This window comes from Leucopleurus acutus, assembly GCF_964270905.1.
Source record: "Leucopleurus acutus genome assembly, chromosome: 3".
Taxonomy (NCBI): domain Eukaryota; kingdom Metazoa; phylum Chordata; class Mammalia; order Artiodactyla; family Delphinidae; genus Leucopleurus; species Leucopleurus acutus.
This window is the reverse complement of record NC_139145.1, coordinates 71,034,829-71,057,037: the sequence shown is the minus strand read 5'-3', so window position 1 is coordinate 71,057,037 and position 22,209 is coordinate 71,034,829. Positions and strand designations below refer to the sequence as shown.

The 22,209-nt window shown below is 38.0% G+C and overlaps 1 protein-coding gene across 2 annotated transcripts in view; it reads left to right on the top strand.

Annotated features, from left to right (window-relative positions):
- The window catches only part of MEGF10 (multiple EGF like domains 10), a gene marked incomplete at its 3' end in the record, with an annotated part of 209,697 nt that overhangs the window by 84,187 nt on the left and 103,301 nt on the right, over nt 1-22,209 (top strand). Inside the window, exons 2-5 of one of the 2 annotated variants that reach the window (XM_082835227.1) lie at nt 1,027-1,083; nt 5,724-5,856; nt 13,455-13,556; nt 13,899-13,999. In XM_082835227.1, the coding sequence (XP_082691353.1) occupies nt 5,741-5,856; nt 13,455-13,556; nt 13,899-13,999 (319 nt within the window). In that variant the 5' untranslated portion in view covers nt 1,027-1,083; nt 5,724-5,740. Of the gene's footprint in view, nt 1-1,026; nt 1,084-5,723; nt 5,857-13,454; nt 13,557-13,898; nt 14,000-22,209 lie in introns of those variants that run through there. The other variant, XM_082835228.1, reaches the window with a different exon arrangement.

Below are 22,209 nucleotides of genomic sequence, written 5' to 3'. Positions count from 1 at the left end.
CTCTGGCAATTCTTTCTACATTGACTCATTTGTCAAATAATTGTATTTTATTTATAATCTTCCTCCATATATATTTTGAACTATTGCAGCTAGAGACCATGCTTCATAAGTCATAATACTCCCCGCAGTTGCTTGCACTTAGATCCTTAGTGAGGACTGTTTGTGGACTTTTTTCCATATGTTGTAGGAGGTGGATTTATAGGGATGTCGTAGAGTACTTTGCAGAGTTGATGATGAGCGGGTGACCATGGCTTCCCCAAAACTCTCCCTTAATGTCACCTAGATTACACCTGTGGGGCAGCTGGTTAAGTAGGTGAGGCTGTACCTCTACGTTACCCCAGCAGCTCTTTCAGTCTTAATCCTTAATTGTGGCTGCATCCTGCTGCGTTGAGATGGCCAGCGGTTGTGGCTGTTCTCCGTGTGGTGTGAGCCCCTCAGGGTATCTCAGTGCCTGGCAGCCTCAGGGGTTTGCCCAGTTTTTACTTGATGTGAAGTGCTCAGTGAATGCCAGAGCTGATATTAAACACCCACTTCGTGCTAATGTGTTGGTTTTTTTTTTTTTGGTTGTTTATAAAATCCTTATAAGTTTATAAAATAGGATTTAAGAATACCTTTCTTTTTTTAAATGTTAATAGCCACACTCATTTAACTTTTATTATTAGAAGCTTCCAAGGAATGCTGGGGGGGGGGCTGCCATTACAACATGATTTAGTTTGACTTAGAAGCATATCTTGGTTGTGGTATTTGATGTTAGCAAAATGATGTGAGGATCCCCAGATGAAAATAGATAGCATTTTACTGCTTCCAATGTGTAGTTATGCTTGAGTAAATTAATACGCTATTAGAATAACTAGCTTTGGGTGGTGAAAATAGAAATCAGGACAGTGCCTCAGTGATTCCTTTTATCGGCGAAGTAGTATTTCCATGGAAGTCGTCGTCTGAGGTTGTTCTTGGGGCAACCAGCAAGCGTTACTCTTTTGACATCTTGACTACCCTGAAGCTGGACCTTTGATACTCTATTCACAGGTTCAGAGCTCCAGGAAGCATACAGCACATCTGGGCAGCTTTTCTGAGTGATTCAAGGTAAAGCTAGTACATCCTTTACAGTAACGTGATAGAGTGATCAGTAGACTAGGTGACTCTTGGTATCCAGGGGGGAAATTGTGAGAATGTGGCTGTTCTTAATCAGTAAATCACTTTCATCGAGAGAACTGTGAGAGGATTTTAGAGTAGTGAGCTTGAAAAAACAGTGGGTAAGGGCATCCAAGTTATTTCTATGTGTGTACTTAATGATTCTAATAAGGAAGTAGATTTTAGAGCCAGAAAGAATTGTCTGGAATCATTTATCCTTCTGTTGTTGCAAAAATAAATTAGCAAGTCAACGCCCCATTATTTATTTCTCCCTAACACACTCATAAAGAAACTACTCCCTGTCATCACAACTCGGACTCATCCATTGTAAGGATTTTATTCAACCTGATTGTTTACTGAGTTTTTTGTAGTAGAATAAGCAAAGCCTGCCTTCCCAGTAGGCAGTAAGAGTTAACTCCGCCTGCTGTGTTTCCTCTTTCTAATAGGAGCACTTTAGCAATGCTAATCAGTTCTACTGATTTTCTGTTTTGATTTTTCCATAATAATTAAGTGAATGATATGGGATGCAATCAAGTTTGGCACTAGGGGGTTCATGCAAATGTCTCTTTATTTTTTTACATTTAAAATTTTGTTAAACTTAAGAGGCAAATTATTTGAAGGCAAAGACTGGGTGGGTAGGGGTAGCTCAATATCCAATTTAGAGTTTTGAATATTTTCAGAATGTCTGTTTCAGGAAGCATATCACCACTGTGTTGCCTTTTTTTTTTCAGTTGAAATAATGCTATTTTTTAAAGATTGTGCTTTGTTTTCATTTGCGCTCTAAGATTATAGTGTCAGACAAGATGGCACAGCTTAAAAGAGAAATGAGGAAGAAAAATGTTTATTGAAGTTTTTTCCTTCAGGGTAGACACAAAGGAAAAAAGGTACACACGTTTACTCATCAAAACCTATAGAAGAAAACAAATCAAAAAGGGAAAAGGTATATGAAATGCCTTACCCACTTGTTTTGATTGCCTATCAATGACAAGACAAACAAAAGGAAGGACCACCCATGTTTCTGAATATAGGGAAATATTTCATTTCTATACTCCTTTACAGCTCATTGGCACATTTGGGAAATGTCTTCTCCCCCTACCATGTATCAATATAACATATGAATTATTTCCTCAAATGATTTTAATCAGTTCATGTGAGTTTGCACGATCCTTTCTTCTTGATTTAGCAATTCTTTTTGCTTTGAACATTTTATACTTTAATGTAGATTATTCTAGAACTCAGTTAATTTTCTAATTTTGATTTGGAAAATGCTTTGGGAGTAAGAGACAGAGTGACATATATACAATTTTAAATATACTGATATTTTTCCTTCCATGAATGCCGCCGGCAACTTTGCAGTGCAGTTTGATTTTTCTGTATGCTGAATTTCAGAAGCAACAAGGAGGTGACCAAATTCTGCTTTTTCTTTTTTTTTCTGCCATCCCCTTAGTGAGGTTAAACCCTTCACGGGGCCATGCATCAAGTACAAAACAAAAAGAGATACCAAATTAACGCTAAAATTTTCACATTAAAAGAGAACACAGGGACTTCCCTGGTGGCTTAGTGGTTAAGAATCCGCCTGCCAATTCAGGGGACGCGGGTTCGAGCCCTGGTCCGGGAAGATCCCACATGCCGTGGAGCAACTAATCTCGTGAGCCACAACTACTGAGCCTGCGTGCTGCAACTACTGAAGCCCACGAGCCTAGAGCCTGTGCTCCGCAATAAGCAAAGCCGCCGCAGTGAGAAGCCCGTGCACTGCAACGAAGAGTAGCCCCCACTGGCCGCAACCAGAGAAAGTCCACGGGCAGCAGCGAAGACCCAACGGAGCCAAAAATAAAATAAATAAATAAATAAATTCATTAAAAAAAAAGAGAGAGAGAGAACACAGCCTCTTCCTTTTTCTTGGCAGTTTGATTCATTGCTTCCAGCAATTTCCAACTTTACAGACTAAACATTTCTAATTGGGAAATGGATGGTTTGAGTCTGAGTTGGTGACTCAGGATATAAACTTTCCAATTTGGGGTAATTGTTTGTGAGTAGTTGGCAGATTACTGCTGACCAGCTCTTGTTGTCTTTAGGAAAGAATGAAGGTTAAGATACATATTTCACACTTCGTTGAAACAGAATACTTACCTGACATAGATAAGGCAATGAGACAGAGAGATATTTGCCATGCTTATTTGTTACAACCAAAATATAAAAGGTTTACTTTTTTTGATGGATGAGGAAAATAGCACAGTATATTACATGTCCTTAACTGTGAAATGGGGATGATAAAAATACCTACGTAAGTTACTGTGCAGATTAAATAGGTAATTCACGTAAAAGGTTCAGCACTGTGCCTGGCACAGAGTAATAGGTCAGGAAATGTTAGCTGTTATTGTTTATCATCATCATCATCACTTTGTATTTATTTCTGTTAAGTAGCATAGCTTCTTTAATTATATAATGTTAAGCTTCAGATTTTACAACTTCATGATGGTTAGCCTGTGAGAAACATTAGTAATTTGAATTGATTTATAAGCAATATTTTGGCTACTCATTTATGCTTTATATGTTGGAATTATTTCATAATGATTGAAATCTCTCAAAGATTTCACTACCTCTCATAGTGGCTTACACTATCTTTTAATTATCCTACAAATCCATGACCTTTATTCCTTATTCCAAATCAAACATTTTCTTTTGTTTTAGCCTTTGTGGATTTAGAGATAGGTAATTTGTCATAATATACTTAATATACTTGTGCTTATAACAATCTTGATTTTAAAGAACTTAATACTTCCTCATTTAATCTATTGTCTGGAATCTGAAGGATAAACTATTTCCTAAGGTTAGGTGTTTGCCCATATTGTTGTTTATTATTTGTTTGTTTTAAGATAAACTTACCTTTTAAAACCACAAGATTATTATTCAATGAATTTGGTTCCCAGACACTAAAAACTGGTAACCTCATGGTGTGGAAAATTAGTACAACTTCTCAAAATGCCAGCTCTCACCCAGAAAATAACTGCTTAGTCCCATAATCTGACCAGTTGTTACTAGTTTCACCAGTTTACCAACAAGCAGGCTAATGCTTGTTTTCTTTTTTTTTTTTTTTGGCCTCCCGGCATGTGGGATCTTAGTTTCCTGACCGGGGATTGAACCTGCGCCCCTTGCATTGGAAGCGATGAGTCTTAACCACTGGACCACCAGGGAAATCCTGGATCAGCTATTTCTATGTCCATTTTTATAATGATTACATAAAATCATTTTATATAGTGTGACAAACTTTTCCTCCTCACTAAGGGCCAGGTTCCCCACACCCCTGCCCTCCCCTGCCTCCCAGGAGGAGGGCTTCTGTGCTTCCATCTCCATGAAGGGCTCACCCTCCACCCAAGGGGCCGTATCAGGCATCCCTCCTCACTCTTACTCCCACATCAATCACCAAGTCCTGTCTATTTCGCCTCCTGAAAAACTCCCAGAGTCACTCAGTTCCCTGCAACCCCAGTGTTACTTCCTTATTTCACTCGCAGTGGTGTCTCACCTGACCTCCCTCTAATAGTCTCCTCCTGCAGGTCCCTCACCCCCTGAAGCCAGTGATCTTTCGAATGTCACCCTGTAGCCTTTCCTAGCTCTCGGTAATCCTCGGATGAAGTTCACATACTTTGCAATGTCTTATAAAACCCATGGTGATACGCCCCATATCTTTCTCCAGCTGAGCTAGTTTGAGCTCCCTAAGTGTGCCTGACCTTCCCTCACCTCCGTTCCCTCTGCCTGGAACATTCTCCTCCCTCTTCTTCTGTCTCCTTTGCAGGCCTAACTCTTCTGAAGATATGTTACTAATTGTTTTTCCTTTTTGGTCTTTCTTCCTCTCGATAGTAATACCAGGTTCATTTTTTCTAACACTGACCGCCAAACACCTTTACACTTTTTTTCTATACACCTATGTAGAAACCTCTATAAAACAGCTGGTTTTGTCTCTGTTCAGCAGATGGGGAGACAGAAGCACTAAATATAAGAAATGTAAATCACAATTATTAAATTATAAAGATCTTGATGGGCAGGGACAGGAACTAGATGTGTGTTTTATGTCCAGTGTTTGCACGGTGCCTAGGATAGAGTGGGCATTCAGTGTACGTTGAATGAATTATTGAATGACTCTCAGTTTAAGCCTGAGGTGCCTCTGTCTTGAGTCAATGGAGCTTCTGTTTCATTATTTATCCTCTAGGACAAATGAGGCCAGATTCCTCTGTGTGCCCTCTTCTTCCAGAAGGGAAATATGCCTGGTGAGAGAATCTGGAAGACTGTGTTGCTCTGAGCTGTTTGGGTAGATTCCTTTAATGTTAGCTGGCATGGAAGAGAAGGTCTCTTGTTATGGTGGCAATTAATGATGATTTGCACTTTTTAGTAGTTTACAAAATGGTGACCATCCTGACAACTTAAGAAATATCTCTCTCTCCTGGACCGTGAAAGCTGGTGACCCATCTTAAATCCAAGACTCGTTATGCATGTTTCAGCCCTAGTAACAACTGGTACTGAATAGTTGATGTGCTCAGAAGAATTCTGTTTGGGTCATTTTAATGCATCTTTAATTTGGATTTTTTTTCTTGTAGGTTGTTCTTCAGAAACAATGGTTATTTCTTTGAACTCATGCCTGGGCTTTATCTGTATACTGTTATGCCACTGGATCAGGACAGCATCATCTCTGAACCTTGAAGACCCTAATGTGTGTAGCCACTGGGAAAGGTAATGGTTTTGAAAGTAGTCTGAGAAATAATTTCTGATAGATTCCTTTGTATACTCTCATTATCAGTACCATATATAAAATTAGAATTTGAGAAGAGATTATAAAATTACTTATATGTAAAAATCATTAGTTATATGTAATAATTAGATAGTATAATTCACCTTGGTCTTAGAGAATATATATTATGTGAAGAAAACTAGATATACTGATTCTAACACAGGTGCAGTTGTAAGACCAAGGAAAACATTAATAGATTGATTAAAACGACCTCCCTAAGGTCTTCTCCCTGCTCTGTATCTGTTTGCAATAATTTGGTGGAACTGGACCTATGCGTGGGAACCAATGAGGGAGCAGTGGAAGACAGTGTGGAATAATATCCTAGAGTGTTGAAATGAATGGCATAAAAAATTGTGCAGTAGGTGGCCTGAAAGGGAGACATGATTTCTGGAGGAACTGGCAAGGCTGCATGGAAGTATTGTCCCCTGAGATGTCTTTGAAGACCTGAATAAGACGAGTAGATGGCAGTGATTGGGTGGGGTTCTAGGATGGAAGGTAGTTTGAAACCAGTGCCATGCAGACCAGTAAGGACTGTGCCCAGTAAAACTAGAGTCAGTACAGGATTGAGGAGGGCAAGGTTGAATAGATTATTTGAAAGCAGATGATGTAGTATCCAGATCTAGGTGATCTGCAGTAGGAAATACAGAAGAAGTACAAAATAATAGGTCATCTTATAGTCCCTTTTGGAACACAGAAACAGCACAAACCAGTTAGTGATAACTGTAGTGCCGTCAAATGCAGTTTACTGTGCTCTCACGTGCTACTTGCATTCCTAGGAAAGTGTGTATCTTTATCCGAAATTAACATTGCACTTGCAAGTTGTTCAAGCAAATAGAAGGTGTCAAGTACTAGAGATTAATACATATTTGTAATAGCTGTAAGTTCAATGACATCAAACTCTTGGTCTCTTTTTCCTGTCACCCTCAGCATCCTGATGAGTACACCACAGAGTAAACATTCTAATCGCTGTGTCACCCACGGGTGGGATGCACAAAGCTCAGAGTCTTTCAAGCACAGCAGCTGTATTATTCTAGGGGCACACTGGTTCCTCACTCATAGCGTTATTTTTCGGTGAGGGCTCGTCCCCATCTCCATTGGCAGTATTACATTCAGGGTAACAAAAACATATTTTCCTGATGAATCAATAGAGTTATGTAGCCTTATGAAACTTTAAGCTGTAGAGGAAATATGAATGTGTAATAAAGTTCTATATATTTGTGCTATTAACTATGTTATATAGAATTTAAGGGAAGGGACCTCCTATTAATTATCTTTATAATTTTCACAGAACCACTCATAAAACATTTCACCAACAAAGTACATAATAAATATGATTAAAGTAATAAAAATGAATTGATGAATACGTGAATAAGAACATATCAAATTTAGAAGAGTGATCGTCCATTGGTGGTTGAAGTTCTTGGAGGATGATAGCTTTGGAATGGGAGGAGAAATCAAATTTGTTAGGTACTGTGAGATAAGAATCCAGAGATCTCGGTAATACGTTAACTGTGGATGTGAAAGAGGCAGAAAAGGCTGAGATTTAGAACCTGCTGTGAAAGAGTGGAGGTGTCACTGCACATATGGAAAAATAAAAAGAAGAGAGCTGATTTGACAGGGAAGAGATTATTGTGGTTTTATCATGTTGTATTGATATGATCAGTTTGAAATATGGGCCTGGATGAATGTTTAACTTTTCATTTAAACAAAACATTAAAAAGATATTTCCCCCAGGTTTTCTTTTTTTTTTTTTACTGGATGTGTTGGGTCTTCGTTGCTGCACGCGGGCTTTCTCTAGTTGCCGCGAGCAGGGGCTACTCTTTGTTGCGGTGCAAGAGCTTCTCATTGCTGTGGCTTCTCTTGTTGCTGAGCACAGGCTCTAGGCGCGCAGGTTTCAGTAGTTGTGGCTCGAGGGCTCTAGAACGCAGGCTCAGTAGTTGTGGCGCACGGGCCTAGTTGCTCCGCGGCATGTGGGATCTTCCCAGACCAGGGCTCGAACCCGTATCCCCTGCATTGGCAGGCGGATTCTTAACCACTGCGCCACCAGGGAAGCTCCCCCCCTCCCCAGTTTGTTTTGACATTGTCCTATCTTATAATCGTCGTGGACAAAAAGGCCTTATGAAATATAAGAAAGAGTATTGGCTTAGCCCTGTTTTTTTCTCTTAAGAAGTCCAGTGATCTTGGATGAGTCTCTTAACATCATCCAATTCAAAGATTTACTGTGAAACTTGCATCAAATAATGTATGAAAGATGTTTTGTAAAATAAAAAGTGCTGGATGATGTAAAAAAAAAAGAAAAGAGAAATATGGGCCTGAAAGTGTTTGGGAATATAGATTTGGGAGTCTCCAGCATGATGAGAGAACAGATGAGCTCTCCGAGGGAAAGGCTACAAAGAGAAAAGAATCCAAGACTTCAGGTAATCCAGCACCCACTCAAATGTACACATTTTGTCCTGATTTCTTGCTGAATATTTAACCATACTTACCAACACATAATTGCATTGTTCTGTTCACCATTTTAAATTCCCAATGTCTAAAACACTGCCTTGCATATGGCATGTGCTCAGTGAATAATTGTTGAGGAGTAAACTCACCTTCAGGTAGGAAAGGAAATGACTAAATATGGACATCAGTAGTGGGGGTGGGGAGGGGGGAGTGATAGAGAAGGGGCACATTAATCTCTAAACCTAATATAATTCCACTGTTGTACAGGTGATTAGAGTAACTGCTAAAATACTCACTAATGGGGAAGAAATTCAGTGTGAAAAAATAGGAAAATGATGGAGATTTTTTTCCTGTCTATATTTTTCCTATAAACTGCTAAAAAGAAAAATTGACAGCTACAATTTTCTTATTGATAGATTTTCTGTTATAAGGCTAGATAATGATTCTTTGAAGAAAGGTTAAAAAAAAAGTGGAATTGTTTTGGCAAGAATGGAGAAAAGGAGTATAAATTAAAATGATCAAATAAAGGTGCAGCTGACAGGTTCTCCTGTATTTTCAAAAACTGAAATGAGCTTGAATTGAAACAGGGAGAGGAAGATTAGCTTCAAGGACAAAAGTCCTGGTAGTAGGGCAAAGTAGTGCTCATTGTAGGTTTTCCTTACACTAAAACCCACCTGTCACCAATGGTTCCGAGCCATGGAATCACCTGCAGCCTTGCTTCTCAGAGTGTGGTCTGTGGAGCTGCAGTGGCAGGAACCTCAGCTGGGAGCTTGTTGGAAATGCAGACTCTCAGGTCCCTCCCCAGACCTACTGAATCATTTATTTTCAAATAAAAGTATGCCTCATTTTAATGCAGCAATTGTGATTCTTAGAAGTTATACATGAAAGAAAATGAAGGAAAATTAAATCATTTAAAATACACAAGGGATGCTTGTTATTAAAGGAATTCTGCACAGCATCCTTTTGGAAAATGAATAACTCCATGAATCATCTGTTCCTTCTCCCCATCTCCTTTCCCTGTTGTGTGAGTTTAAGTATTTCCATATAATGGGGTTTCTTCTAAAGAAGGCACAAATGAAGAGAAGCCTTTCTCTGCCCAACCCCTTGGGGGTGGGACACAGGAGTGGTAATAATTGAAGCTGCATTCCTGAAGCGAGCAGAGATAAGAAATGATAATTATTACCGTATTTAATTAAAGTAACAAGATAATCTAGGCAGATGAAATGTAATTAACCACTTTGGAATGTGTCCAAGTGATGATGGCTTTCCCCCCCTGTTCTTTGACCTTAAATTAAATCTTGTTGGGGTTCCTCCCTGGACAATACTTAATAGTTTAAAATCACTGTGATGATATGTTTTCAGTGTGTTTGAGAAGATTAAACAAACAAGCAGGAGATAAAGGGTTTTGCATCTTGATGCTGAAAATAGTGTAGAATTGGGACCAGATTCCTTTTATACCACAGTTTGCCACTCACTGTCTGCTTTAGAAGCTTTCAATATCCTACAACATCTGAGAGGGGACAGAGGTACAGGATGCTGTCTGGGGGTCTTGGTGTTAGTACCGGCTCTAGACTGACCACTAGCACTGGGAGCTCGGTGTGGCTTATTTGTGATGAAAATGGGATTGGACTAGACAATCGAGAAGGTTGCTTCCCATTCTGTGACTTTAAGAGCAGCTGAAGATGAACAGGGAGGTGTGGACTATCAAGAGGTAGTAATTAAGTTCAAACAGCAGCACTGAGGACCAGAGGAACTCATCCAGTTCTCAGAGACATTTCCCTTCATGATGCGGGCACACAGCTTCCAGAAAGTGGCCCCTTGAAAAGTGACAACAACTTAATTGTCTAATGATAGGTGGGTATTGAGCAAATTAGGTGTAGTTGTGAGTATTTGGTAGTCATAATTTGAAGACTATTTACTAACATGGAGAAATGCTTATGATAGTCTTAAATTTAAAAAGTAGGTTTAAAATTATGTGTATAGCATGAGTATGAAAATATAAAAACAAAAAGACAAAACTATAAGTAAAAACTAAAAACCCTAGGGATGGTGAAAGAAGTACAGCAAAATGCTATGTGTGGTTAGGTAAGAGTTATACAGTTCTCTCCCTCTCTTCTTAAAGATTTGTTTTCCAAATTTTCTAGTGTGATTATAATATCATTTAAAATGAAAAGTTGGGGCTTCCCTGGTGGCGCAGTGGTTGAGAGTCCGCTTGGCAATGCAAGGGACACGGGTTCGTGCCCCGGTCCCGGAAGATCCCACATGCCGCGGAGCGGCTGCGCCCGTGAGCCATGACCGCTGAGCCTGCGCGTCCGGAGCCTGTGTTCCGCAACGGGAGAGGCCACAACAGTGAGAGGCCCCGCGTACGGCAAAAAAAAAAAAAAAAAAAAAAAAAGAAAAGTAAAAAAGAGATTGTTTAGAAAAGAAAAAGAATGTATGCAAAAGAACAGAAAAGAAATTTGGGTTGAAAAGGCTTAGAACCCTTCTCCCATAAACTTAAGTGGAAGCCTCAGTAGCTGATCAATGTGAAAAGTAATTTATATTCGGTCTGTTCTTCATTGAGTTTGAGACTGAATAATTCTAATTAGAAGTGTCAAGACTGAAGAGAAATGCTCAACCATAATGAATTTTACACTTCGATTTCCCCCAAACTCTCTATATTTCTCTATTAAAGTAAGAGCAGGTTATTTTTAGCATTTACGTGCTGGCCTCTCTTGAGAGCCCTTTGAGGACAGGAATTGAATAGAATTTATTCAATAAACATTTGTTGAATTGGAATCCTTAATGGTTTGATTATCCTTTTATAGAGAAGAGCTTTTTTATATCCTAAAAGCAGAGAAGCATTCTGCAAATTAAGCTATTGGTGAGCAGCAAATGTCCAGAAGAGGAAGCTCATGTACTTTCACATTTTCGCTTATTGAAGAAACCTTCCAGGCTGGTAGAAATTAGTGAAAACACTTTTCACGTTTGCTTGTGGAGTCAGCTCCCCCATCATATCCAATGGCGTGTGTTTGGCCAGGGTCCTTTAGTTGATTATCACTTTTGCTCTCCAAGGCATTCAGATCTTAACACTTAACACGGCCTGTGAAATTTTGTGGGAATACTGCATCAGGCCTAGTTCTAACAAACCAATTTAGTTCAGCTAAATTAGTACTATGGAGCCTGGTAGATTACATTTTTTCACCCAAGCAGCATTAATTTAGGGTGGTTTCTTTTTCATTCCCATAGCACATGTGGAAAGTTGTTCTGTTTTGCTCATGGGAATGTAGGACTGCCTAGATGGCAGTTCCACACACTCAGGACATTCATTCCCTTTGCTCTCCACTAGAAATGGAATGGAGAAATAATGCTGCAGGCCTTTACAAGCTGCTGGATAGGGAGGGAAAAGAATTGGCAAGGAAGTCTTAGAAACTGCAACAACCTGAACTTCAGGACACGGCTAGGGGTCTGAAGAAAATCTGAATAGCTTCATGTGATATTTCATTCCAAGAACGTTTATATTTTAACGCAGGCCTCTCGCTTTACCCCAAAGGAGTTATATCAGAGATGTAGGCAATGGCATACTCGACGCTCGTCTGAACCTGTTCCTGCAGGTGTTGTCTGCTGGAATAGAAGGAAGTAGTCATCTGAATTGTATGTTAGAAATGCAGAATGCCAAGTAAGAAGGGATCTCCAAGAACATCTCTGAACCCCTGGTTTTATGATGTGATTGTCAAAACCTCGGGAAGTGAGGTTACCTGCTGAAGGTCAGCCAGGTGCTCAGTGTCAGATCAGGATGATAACCCTGCCTTATTCTAATCCAGTGATTTTTTTCACTGGGACTTATTGCATCTGCCTCAGGCTTGTGGAGGATCCCTAAATTTACCTAGAAATCAAGTTGCAATGTCCCAAAGAATCAAGTACAAACAGTATGAATTGTATGATTAATTCATGGATGTCTCATAATGGCTGAGAGAGATCACTTGGAGAAAGAAATTGCTCTGTTTGTGAGGCCAATACTGCTTAGCTTTTCAAATCAGAAGTTTCTGCTCTCTATCTAACCTGAACTCTTCAGGCTGAAATTTTAACCTCATTCCTTCCGTACCTTCTGTAGTTGATAGTTCCTATTAATGAACTTGGGCTATTGATCTACACCAAGTGAGTCCATAATTGAGGCCCATTTTGTTGTTGTCATTGTTGTTGGCATGAATTAAAGATTTTAGTGGAAATCTTTAAGAGACTGTTAAAGAAAATAGAATAAATTGTTTTGAAAAGAAGATTCTCCAGATTTTCCTGTAGGCAAGAAATCTGAGCTCTTGAGCATGTAATAGACTGCTTTGAAATGAAGAAATATAGGATTGAACATTGAATCTTCTTTATATTTCATGGGTGCTTTTCAGCCACATTCTTAGGCCCATAGGAGTGCATGCTTTTACTCTAACAAGAAGCTGTTAGTGAAAATATGTTGGAAAACAGACTGTTTAAGTAGCAACAGGTTGTTCATATGATTATTTCAGGCTAACTGTCTCAGCCATATGTTTAGAATTGGGTTTAAAGACTTCTTTGTAGCTTCTATGTAGAGGTTGTAGATATTCTTCCATTGCCTAAGAAGTAGGGCAGGCACAAGAAAGAAAATTATTACAAATTCCAACCAGAGAAATATAGTCTTTCTGATTTTCCAAAATCAGTAGCAAAATGTACTTGGATTGTCTTTTTGCTGATTACCCTTATTATTTGCATGAGGTCTAGATTGAAAACAATTTGTGAAAGGTCTTGATATCCCTGGACCCCGGGGGAGGGGATGGAATTAAATACAGAAAAATATGTGGTGATACGTTTTTAAATTTAGGAATATCAGAGTTTTGGGTGAATAGTAAATGAGATTTTTTTGAACTGTATAGGATGAACCCTTGTCTTTAAAATATATTATTAATATTGGATCTTTTAGGGTTCTAGTACAAATAGAAACCTGAAAAAACCTGAAGATTCTCTGTTAAAGGTCAGTGTGGAGTTGCAAGTGGAGATAATTTAGCCAATCACTGTTTTTTTGGTACACAGCCTATCAGTAATGTAAGAAAGAGAAATACTGATTCCTTCTCTTTCCTCTTCTTTTCAGCTACTCCGTGACTGTGCAAGAGTCATACCCACATCCCTTTGATCAAATTTACTACACTAGCTGCACTGACATTCTGAACTGGTTTAAATGCACGCGACACAGGTAATGGAAGCTCAGATGTATTTCTGTGTTTGGCAAGCTGGGAAGGAGTCTGATATGAGATATCTCGAGATAAGTGAAGTAAGGAAGTCATGAAACTTGATTCCTTGAAACAAAGTGTAGGTTGGCTTAAATGGACAATCAGTATATTCTTAGCAAATTAGTGAGTTAGCATAATATTGGTCAAAACATATATCCCATGTTTCTTCTTAATTATTTTGGAGTACTTTGCTTTTTATACCTTTATTATATTTAATAGCTTTTTGTATTAAAATATAAAGTCTTGATTTCTAATCAAATTACAGGTCCAATAAAGTAACAATGTGATTTTTCCCTTTTCTATAGAATCAGTTATCGGACAGCCTATCGACATGGAGAAAAAACTATGTATAGGCGCAAATCCCAGTGTTGTCCTGGATTTTATGAGAGCAGGGAAATGTGTGTCCGTAAGTAAGACTTGCATCCCTTGGAGGTTCATTTATTTTTTGCAGTGTTGGTTTGCATTTAGGGGAGGCTGGAACAGAGGCCTGGGGAGATGGGGCATCTTGGATCATTCCCTTTCATTCACTGCTGCTTTCTTGGCCTGTGTAGGGAGGGAAGCATTAACTGTGTCCCTCTGTCCTATGAAAAATCTCCAAATGAATGTCACTTGAGGAGAAAGCAGATGTTGTAGAAAGATGATTCAAGGCTGGATGCTGCGATGTTCATTACAGTCCTTCAATAAATGTCTGTTTGGAAATTGGTCAGGGAGTCATTGAACTTAGGTCACAGAAGAGAACAGAGATATAACCTTCCTGCAGCAGCTCAACAGAGTCCCGAGTCAACTTCTGAGAGGCCAGCATGTTCTTTTCTGATACATAGAATGATACGCTTATTAAAAGTAGAGGAGCTTTCGCAATAGGAAATGACTGTAAGTCTGGGTTACAAAGTAGACCTTTTTTCATTGTCATTTCTCTCCTCCCTCCCCTCCCCATCTCACCTATTCATTTTGCGATGTTTTGTTTTTTAACATCTTTATTGGAGTATAATTGCCTTACAGTGTTGTGTTAGTTTCTGCTGTATAACAAAGTGAATCAGCTATACATATACATATATCCCCATTTCCCTTCCCTCTTGCATCTCCCTCCCACCATCCCTATCCCACCCCTCTAGGTGGTCACAAAGCACCGAGCTGATCTCCCTATGCTATGCGGCTGCTTCCCATTAGCTAGCTATTTTACATTTGGTAGTGTGTATATGTCCATGCCACTCTCTCACTTCGTCCCAGCTTACCCTTCCCCCTCCCTCTGTCTTCAAGTCCATTCTCTACATCTCTGAGATGTCTTAAGAGAAGTTTGATGTTTTATGACGCACTTTAGGAAATCCTAGAATATCATGTGACATGCAGTTTGCAATTGGGGTTTCTTAGCATTGTGTGTAGGACACGTAGAAGAGAGCAATAAATACAATTTTATTCAAATATTTTGGCTCAACACAAAGTTAGAGGGACACCTTTGCTTTCTGAGCTGAGATGCTGCTGTTGAGTAGTATAGAGAGAGACAAAGTTCTGCTCTAATTTGGAGGTACTAGGAGTGGTTGGACACATCACTGGGCTTAAAACTCTGCAGAGCTGAGTGATAGCACTGGCTTGGCCATCAATCATCTGGGTGGCCCTGGATAAACCATTTATAACTCTTTGAGGCTAAATTGCTCTCAAGCAGCAAGGGGGCTTGGACCAGTGTATGTGTCATCTTCCTTCCGATCCCTGGAGTCTATTCTTTATTTATATAGACAGGGGTGATTCCTCAAATTTTTATTCAAAACCAAGGCTATACATAATAAATGTTCGTTGAAGAGAAATTATAAAATGTAACTAAGTGAAAAGAAGAAAATACAAATATGTTGTGAATGTCTTTCCTGGTCAGTAAATGAACTTCTATAACATTTAACAAAAGTCAGTATGTTATTGCATTATAGATGTTTATTTGACTGATCTCAACTCTTGAATATTTACATGATTTCCAAGTTTTAACTATTATGGACTGCTTTAGAAGACATCATTGTGGTTAAATCTTTGTTCATATCCATAATTAATAGGTACGGATAACTTCCTAATAGTAGAATTGCTGGGTCAGAGGCATACACATATTTCTAAGATGTTTGGTGTTTTTCCAATATATACCACCACCAGCAGTATAGAATGTCTTTTTGCTTATACCCTGTGGCAAGTTTCCGTTTGCTATTTTTTTCTTTATTTGCATGTGTTTGATTAATAATGATGCTGAATAAGAAAACTTACATGTTTATAATCAAACATCTTAGAGAATAATCATGAAGTGATCTCTGTGGCCCAGGCTGATGGGAAATTTTCAAAGGAAAGCCCTGAATACACACAGAGTGAAGAGTGGGGAAGCTTCGCTGGTTGGGCTTGCCACTTTACAGAAGCTTCGGGATGATATTATCTTGGTGCACTTAACCAGGGTTCAAACTTACAACTACAATTGTCAGCACACTGAGAAAATAGTTCTGTCTCCCAGGATTCTCTTCTCTTAACCCAGGTCATAGGAACCATCTATAAAGCTGGGATGCTAATTCATTGTTACACAGAACCTGGAGAGGTGCTTACAGTCTTCCAGTCATACCTTTTCTCCTTGAAGGTCTGGCATGTGAGAAACTAGATTTTATTGGCAGCTGATGTGGGGAGTGTGGATCCGAGCAAGGTCAGTTAGAGAGAAAATTTTTAGTGCTTCGTGGTTCCAGCCTCCCATAGCCCAACACCGCCATCATTTTATTCAGTAGTGCAGCCTGCCTCAGAAAGCAAGGCGATCCCACAGCACCATCATACCTGGTAAAAATTATTGCCGTCATATGATGGTAAAGATAACGCTTCCTTGATCTCACACAAGACAGGTTGCAAGGTGTCCTCCTGACCGCTTGGATGGACATCTCTAGAATTTGCCTCTAAAATTCTCCTTTTCTAAGCCTTCTTGGATGACCAACTGTTCCTGGAGACTGAAATATTTTTTCTTTGGATATGTTAATATATTTAATCAGCTTACTGTCTAGTCTCAAAGGCCTAGAAGCTATTTGATCTCTTTAAGGGTATTTTGCATGTCTCCACTCTGATGTCTTGATTTCACAGCTTAACCCCAGAAGACAATCATGCTTCCCTGGTTTCCTTGTTCTTGGGGATGCCACTGGTAAATCTTCTGTTCTCTCAACAGCTGACACTGGTGAGGCACCCTTGTGGATAGAGAAGGAAGAGAGAACACATGATTCTTTGTTCTGCTTTCATAATCTTTTTTTCAACTAGGTTTTGCTGCCAGGCACCTAGCACTGTCACCATTTTAACTGTTTCCAGCAAGTTATCAAAAGGAATTGAAACACAGGAATTGATAATAATTTTAGTTTAATTTTGGTAATCAGTTTACCTAGAAGGCAAAAAAAGGATGGTTTCACATAACCACCTGTATTAGAAAAATAGTTTCTTTTAGGTGTCTGGGGTATCTCCCCTGGAGAGAAAGTTCCATCCTCCCATCCCTCCCCACCCCTGCTGCATCCTGCCCCAGATTATGCATCTCTGCTAAACTCTCAGGCTGTGCAGAAGCTGCTGGTCCACAGAGCACACTTTGGGTAACAAGGGTCTGTGTTCAGAAGACAGACATGTACCATCAGTCGGGAAGAGCCAAGATGGAGAGTTCAGGGAATAACGTGGTTAGAAGCCTTTCCTAAGAATCTGGTCAGAGAAAAAGAATGAATTGGAAAATCTTCCAAGGAGAAAATATTACTAGACATGAAGATGTCTATGATTCCTTCCTGAGGTTTTAACCTGTTCATAAAATTAATTAAGCTTGTAAGTGTATTCATTTTTCAGAGTTACTATTATTGCCTAATTGTGTGTTTCATTGCTTTTTTAAAAACTGGAATATCATTTATTTACTTTCTTGACTTTTTAAAATATTTGAAATAATAGAGTTGTCATACACTATCATGTTAGTTTCAGGTTACTACATAGTGATTTGACATTTGTGTATATGAAGAAATGATCTCCAGGATAAGCCTAGTAACTATGTGTCCCCATACAAAGTTATTACAACATCATTGACCATATTCCTTATGCTGTATATTACTTACATACCTGCGGTTTATTTATTTTATAACTGGAGAGTTTTACTTCTTAATCACCTTCACCTATTTCACCCCCACCCCCTCCTCCCAGAAACCACTCATTTGTTCTTTGTATCTATGATTCTGTTTTCATTTTATTTTGTTTTTAGATTCCACATACAATTGACATTATACAGTATTTGTCTTTTCTGTCTGACTTATTTTACTTAGCATAACACCCTCTATTCATTTAGTTGCAAATGGCAAGATTTCATTCTCTTTTATCTGAATAGTATTCCACTATATATGTATATCACATCTCCTTTATCCATTTATCTATTGATGGACACTAGGTTGTTTCCACATGTTGGCCTTTGTAAATAATGCTGCAGTGAGCATGGGGCGGCAGATATCTTTTTTGTGTTAATGTTTTGTTTCCTTCAGATAAATATGCAGAAGTGGAATTGCTAGATCACATTGTAGTTCTATTTTGAATTTTCTGAGGAACTTCCATATTTCCTTAGTGGCTGTACTAATTTATGTTCCCACCAGCATTGCTTTTCTCCACATCCTTGCCAACACTTGTTATATCTTGTTTTTTTGATGATAGCTATTCTAACAGATGTGAGGTGATGTCTAATTGTGGTTTTGATATGCATTTCCCTGATGATTAGTGATGATGAGCACCTTTTCACATACCTGTTGGCCATCTGTATATCTTCTTTAGAAAAATGTATATTCAAATCCTCTGCCCATTTTTTAATCAGATTTTTTGGTTTATTTTTGCTTGTTGATGGTTTTGTTTGTATTTGCTTTGCAATGGCTTTTTAGTTTGGTGGAGTCTCAGTTGTTCATTTTTGCTTTTGTTGTCTTTGCTTTTGGTGCCAAATCCAAAAAATCATCACCACAACCCATGTCAAGGAGCTTACCACCTATGTTTTCTTCTAAGAGTTTTATCATTTCAGGTCTTGCACTCAAGTCTTTAATCCATTTTGAGTTGATTTTTGTGTATGGTGTAAGATATGGTCCAGTTTTATTTTTTGCATGGGGCTGTCCAGTTTTTCCAACATCATTTATTAAAGAGACTGTTCTTTCCCTCTTGTATGTTCTTGGCTCTTTTGTTGTAAATTAATTGACCACACATATATGCATGGGTTTGTTTCTGGACTCTCTATCTGTTCCATTGATCTATGTGCCTGTTTTTATGCCAGTACCATGCTGTCTTGATTACTATAGCTTTGTAATAAAGTTTGAAATCACGGAGTGTGATACCTCTAGCTTTGTTCTTTTTTCTCGAGGTTGCTTTAGCTCTTTGGGGTCTTTTGTGGTTCCACACAAACTTTAGGATTGATTTTTCTATTTTGGTGAAAAATGCCATTGGAATTTTGATAGGGATTGAATTGAATCTGTAGATGGCTTTGAGTAGTATGGACATTTTAACAATATTAATTCTTCCAAACATGAGCATGGAATGTATCAAATATATTTGAGTCAGGTTTTATGTATTTGTGTCTTCTTCAGTTTCTTTCATCAATGTCTTATAGTTTTTAGTGTGCAGGTCTTTCACCTCTTTGGTTAAATTGTTTCTAGATTTTTAATTCTTTTTGATGACATTATAAATGGGATTTTTTTCTTAATTTCTTTTAAAGTTAGTGTTAATAATTAATTTTGATTTACTAAAGTTATAAATCTAAAACCTAGTTGTTTCTTGACATAGAAACCAAACTTACGGTTCCCAAAGGGGAAAGGGAAGGTGGGAGGATAAATTAGGAGTATGGGATTAACAGTTACAAACTACTGTACATAAAATAGATAAGCAACAAAGATTTACTGTATAACACAGGGAACTATATTCAGTATCTTATAACAACCTATAATGGAAGATAATCTGAAAAAAAAAATATATGTAGCTGAATCACTTTGCCGTACACCTGAAACTAACACAATATTATAAATCAACTATAGGTCAATAAAAAAAAATAAACAACAGCAACAACAACAAAACCTAGTTGTTTCTTAAGCTAAAATCACCTTACAGGTGTTTCATTCATCAGTCTAACAAAATTTAACAAACACATAAACATAAAAGGGCCTTTGACTAATGTTTTACATATTTAAACACCATCAAGTTTTTAAAATGGAATTTGTATATTTAATAAATTTGAATCCTATTTTAAATAATCCAGCTTTTAGGGTGACAAACGATCCCATGTGCTTAAATAATTTTTGTAAATCTAATAAATTCAACTTATTAATAAGGTAGAATCTTAAATTCTCTTAAATGTTCTAATATTGTATTTGTAAAATTTCAACTTTAACATTTCTAATCAGTTATTTCACTACACTTTTAAAAAATGAAATTAGAAGACCAGCCCCTTGTTGCAATAGACCACATCCCTTTATGTATTACAATTATCTTCTCAAAACAAAAGTTATAAATACTATAGATTTTGATTCTCACACATGTTTCTATATTAAATTCAAAATATTCACACAGCTGACAGATACCCCCTAAGCAAATAATTATATCATCTCATTTTTTTGGGGGGGGTTATTTTAAAATAGTATTCTGGTGGTCTCTTTTCAGTTTGCTAATATTAGTTAGTTAGTTAGCTAATTGTAATAAAAACTACATAACATTAAATTTGCCGTCTTAATCATTTTTAAGTGTACAGTTCAGTGGTATTAAGTGTATTCACATTGTTTTACAACAGACCTCTAGAACTTTTTCATTTTTCAAAACTGAAACTCTATACCCATTAAAACCTAATTTCCCCTCTCCCCTACCTTCAGCTCTTAGAGACCACATTTTTACTTCTACTTTATATTTCTGGGATTTTCACTACTTTAGATACTTTATATGAGTGGAATCATGGATTTATTTCACTTAGTGTAATGTCCTCAAGATTTATCCATGTTGTAGCCTGTGATAGGATTTCCTTTTTGTTTTAAGGCTACATAATATTCTTTTGTATTGTTTTCTGAAGTTTCTTAAATACCAGAGAACATGTTCTTTGATTAACTGCCTTGACCAAACATACTGAGCCCTTTATCTACTCTAGATGTTGTATCCTGTATTCCTTAGATTTAAGACATATGATTTAATAGTCCTAGTTTTCAAGTTAGATTACAACCCTCTACCCAGTTGGCTATACCAATTGATTGAATTTTGTGTATCTTTAGTCATTAAGATATATAAATGTATTTTTTTGGCCTAACTTTAACTACCATGATAATTGCTACAATTATCTTTTCTTTTCATATAATTCTTATCTTTTATGACCACACATCTCTTGTAAATATTGGTATCTGGTTACATTTTGCAAATCTCATAGCTGTGTTTGAATGTGAAATCACAACCTCTAAGGTCATCTTGTTCATCCTCTTACACCTTGCCTTGGTGCTGATCCCATGTATTGTCTGAAGTCATAAGGGTGCCAGTTGTCTGGCTTTTCCTCCAGAGTATTAATTTCCTCCACAAGATCACCAATCTCCAGACACTTCTCATCTTCCATCTTCTCAGCCCCCATACCCCAAGATTTCATATAGTTCTCTAATTTAGAATTTTGATCTTGTTCCCAAAATGAAAAGATGCATAACACAAATTGGCTCAAACATAGTGCTTTCCAGGATTATCTGTTAACATCTATTTCCTCCTCACTGTTTTGCCTGCCTCACTTATGTTTTCTTCCTTTCTTCTTTCTTTCCTTTCTGCATTCCCTCCTACCTACCTGCTTATTCTAATGTTTGACACTTAAAGATGCTCACTGCAGCCACTAAACTATTTTGTATCTCTTTGCACATGCAAAAGATTAATAAGACAAATTTAGTGGCGTTTCTGGGATAAAGAGTATGCATGTTGTAACAGTAAGATTAGGTTTGGCTATTTGGCTATGGTTTCTTTCTCACATGAGTCCAGGGGTTGGTAAACCAATAAGGAACCCAGGCAATTTCCACCTTTCTGCTCCACCACGTCTAGGGTGGAGCGTTCATCTTCACGTGCCATTATTGATCTCCCCACATCAATCTAGGTCCCAAGCAATGGATGGAAGAGGCAGGAGAAAGAGGCAAATGACAATGCCAGCTGTTTCCTGAGGAGAGTTTCTAGAAGTGATCACATTCCATTTCTGCTTTGACTAGACCTTAGTCATATGACCTCACCAAGCTATAAGGGCATCTTTATTCTGGGTGGTCAGGGGCCCAGTAAAAATATATTTCTGTAGGAAGGGAATAATGGATATTGGGAGAAAGGAGAAATCTGAGTCACATTTTAAGACTTTTTGATACAAACTTCCAAATTGCTGTCTAGACAGGTTCTAATAACTTGCATGCCCACAAGGAGTATATGAGGGTGCCCACTTCCCCATATCCTCACCAACATTAGGCATTATTATTTCTTTCAACCTGTTGGGTGACAAAAATGGTACCTTGCTTTACTTTGCATTTCCTTAATTATTATGCTGTTCTCTTAAGAAATATATGTTTGTTAGTCACTTGTATTTTGGCTTCAAGGGGGATAAAGTGAGAGTGCTTTGTGTCTCAATAGCCATAGAAATGCTGGGTAGAAACA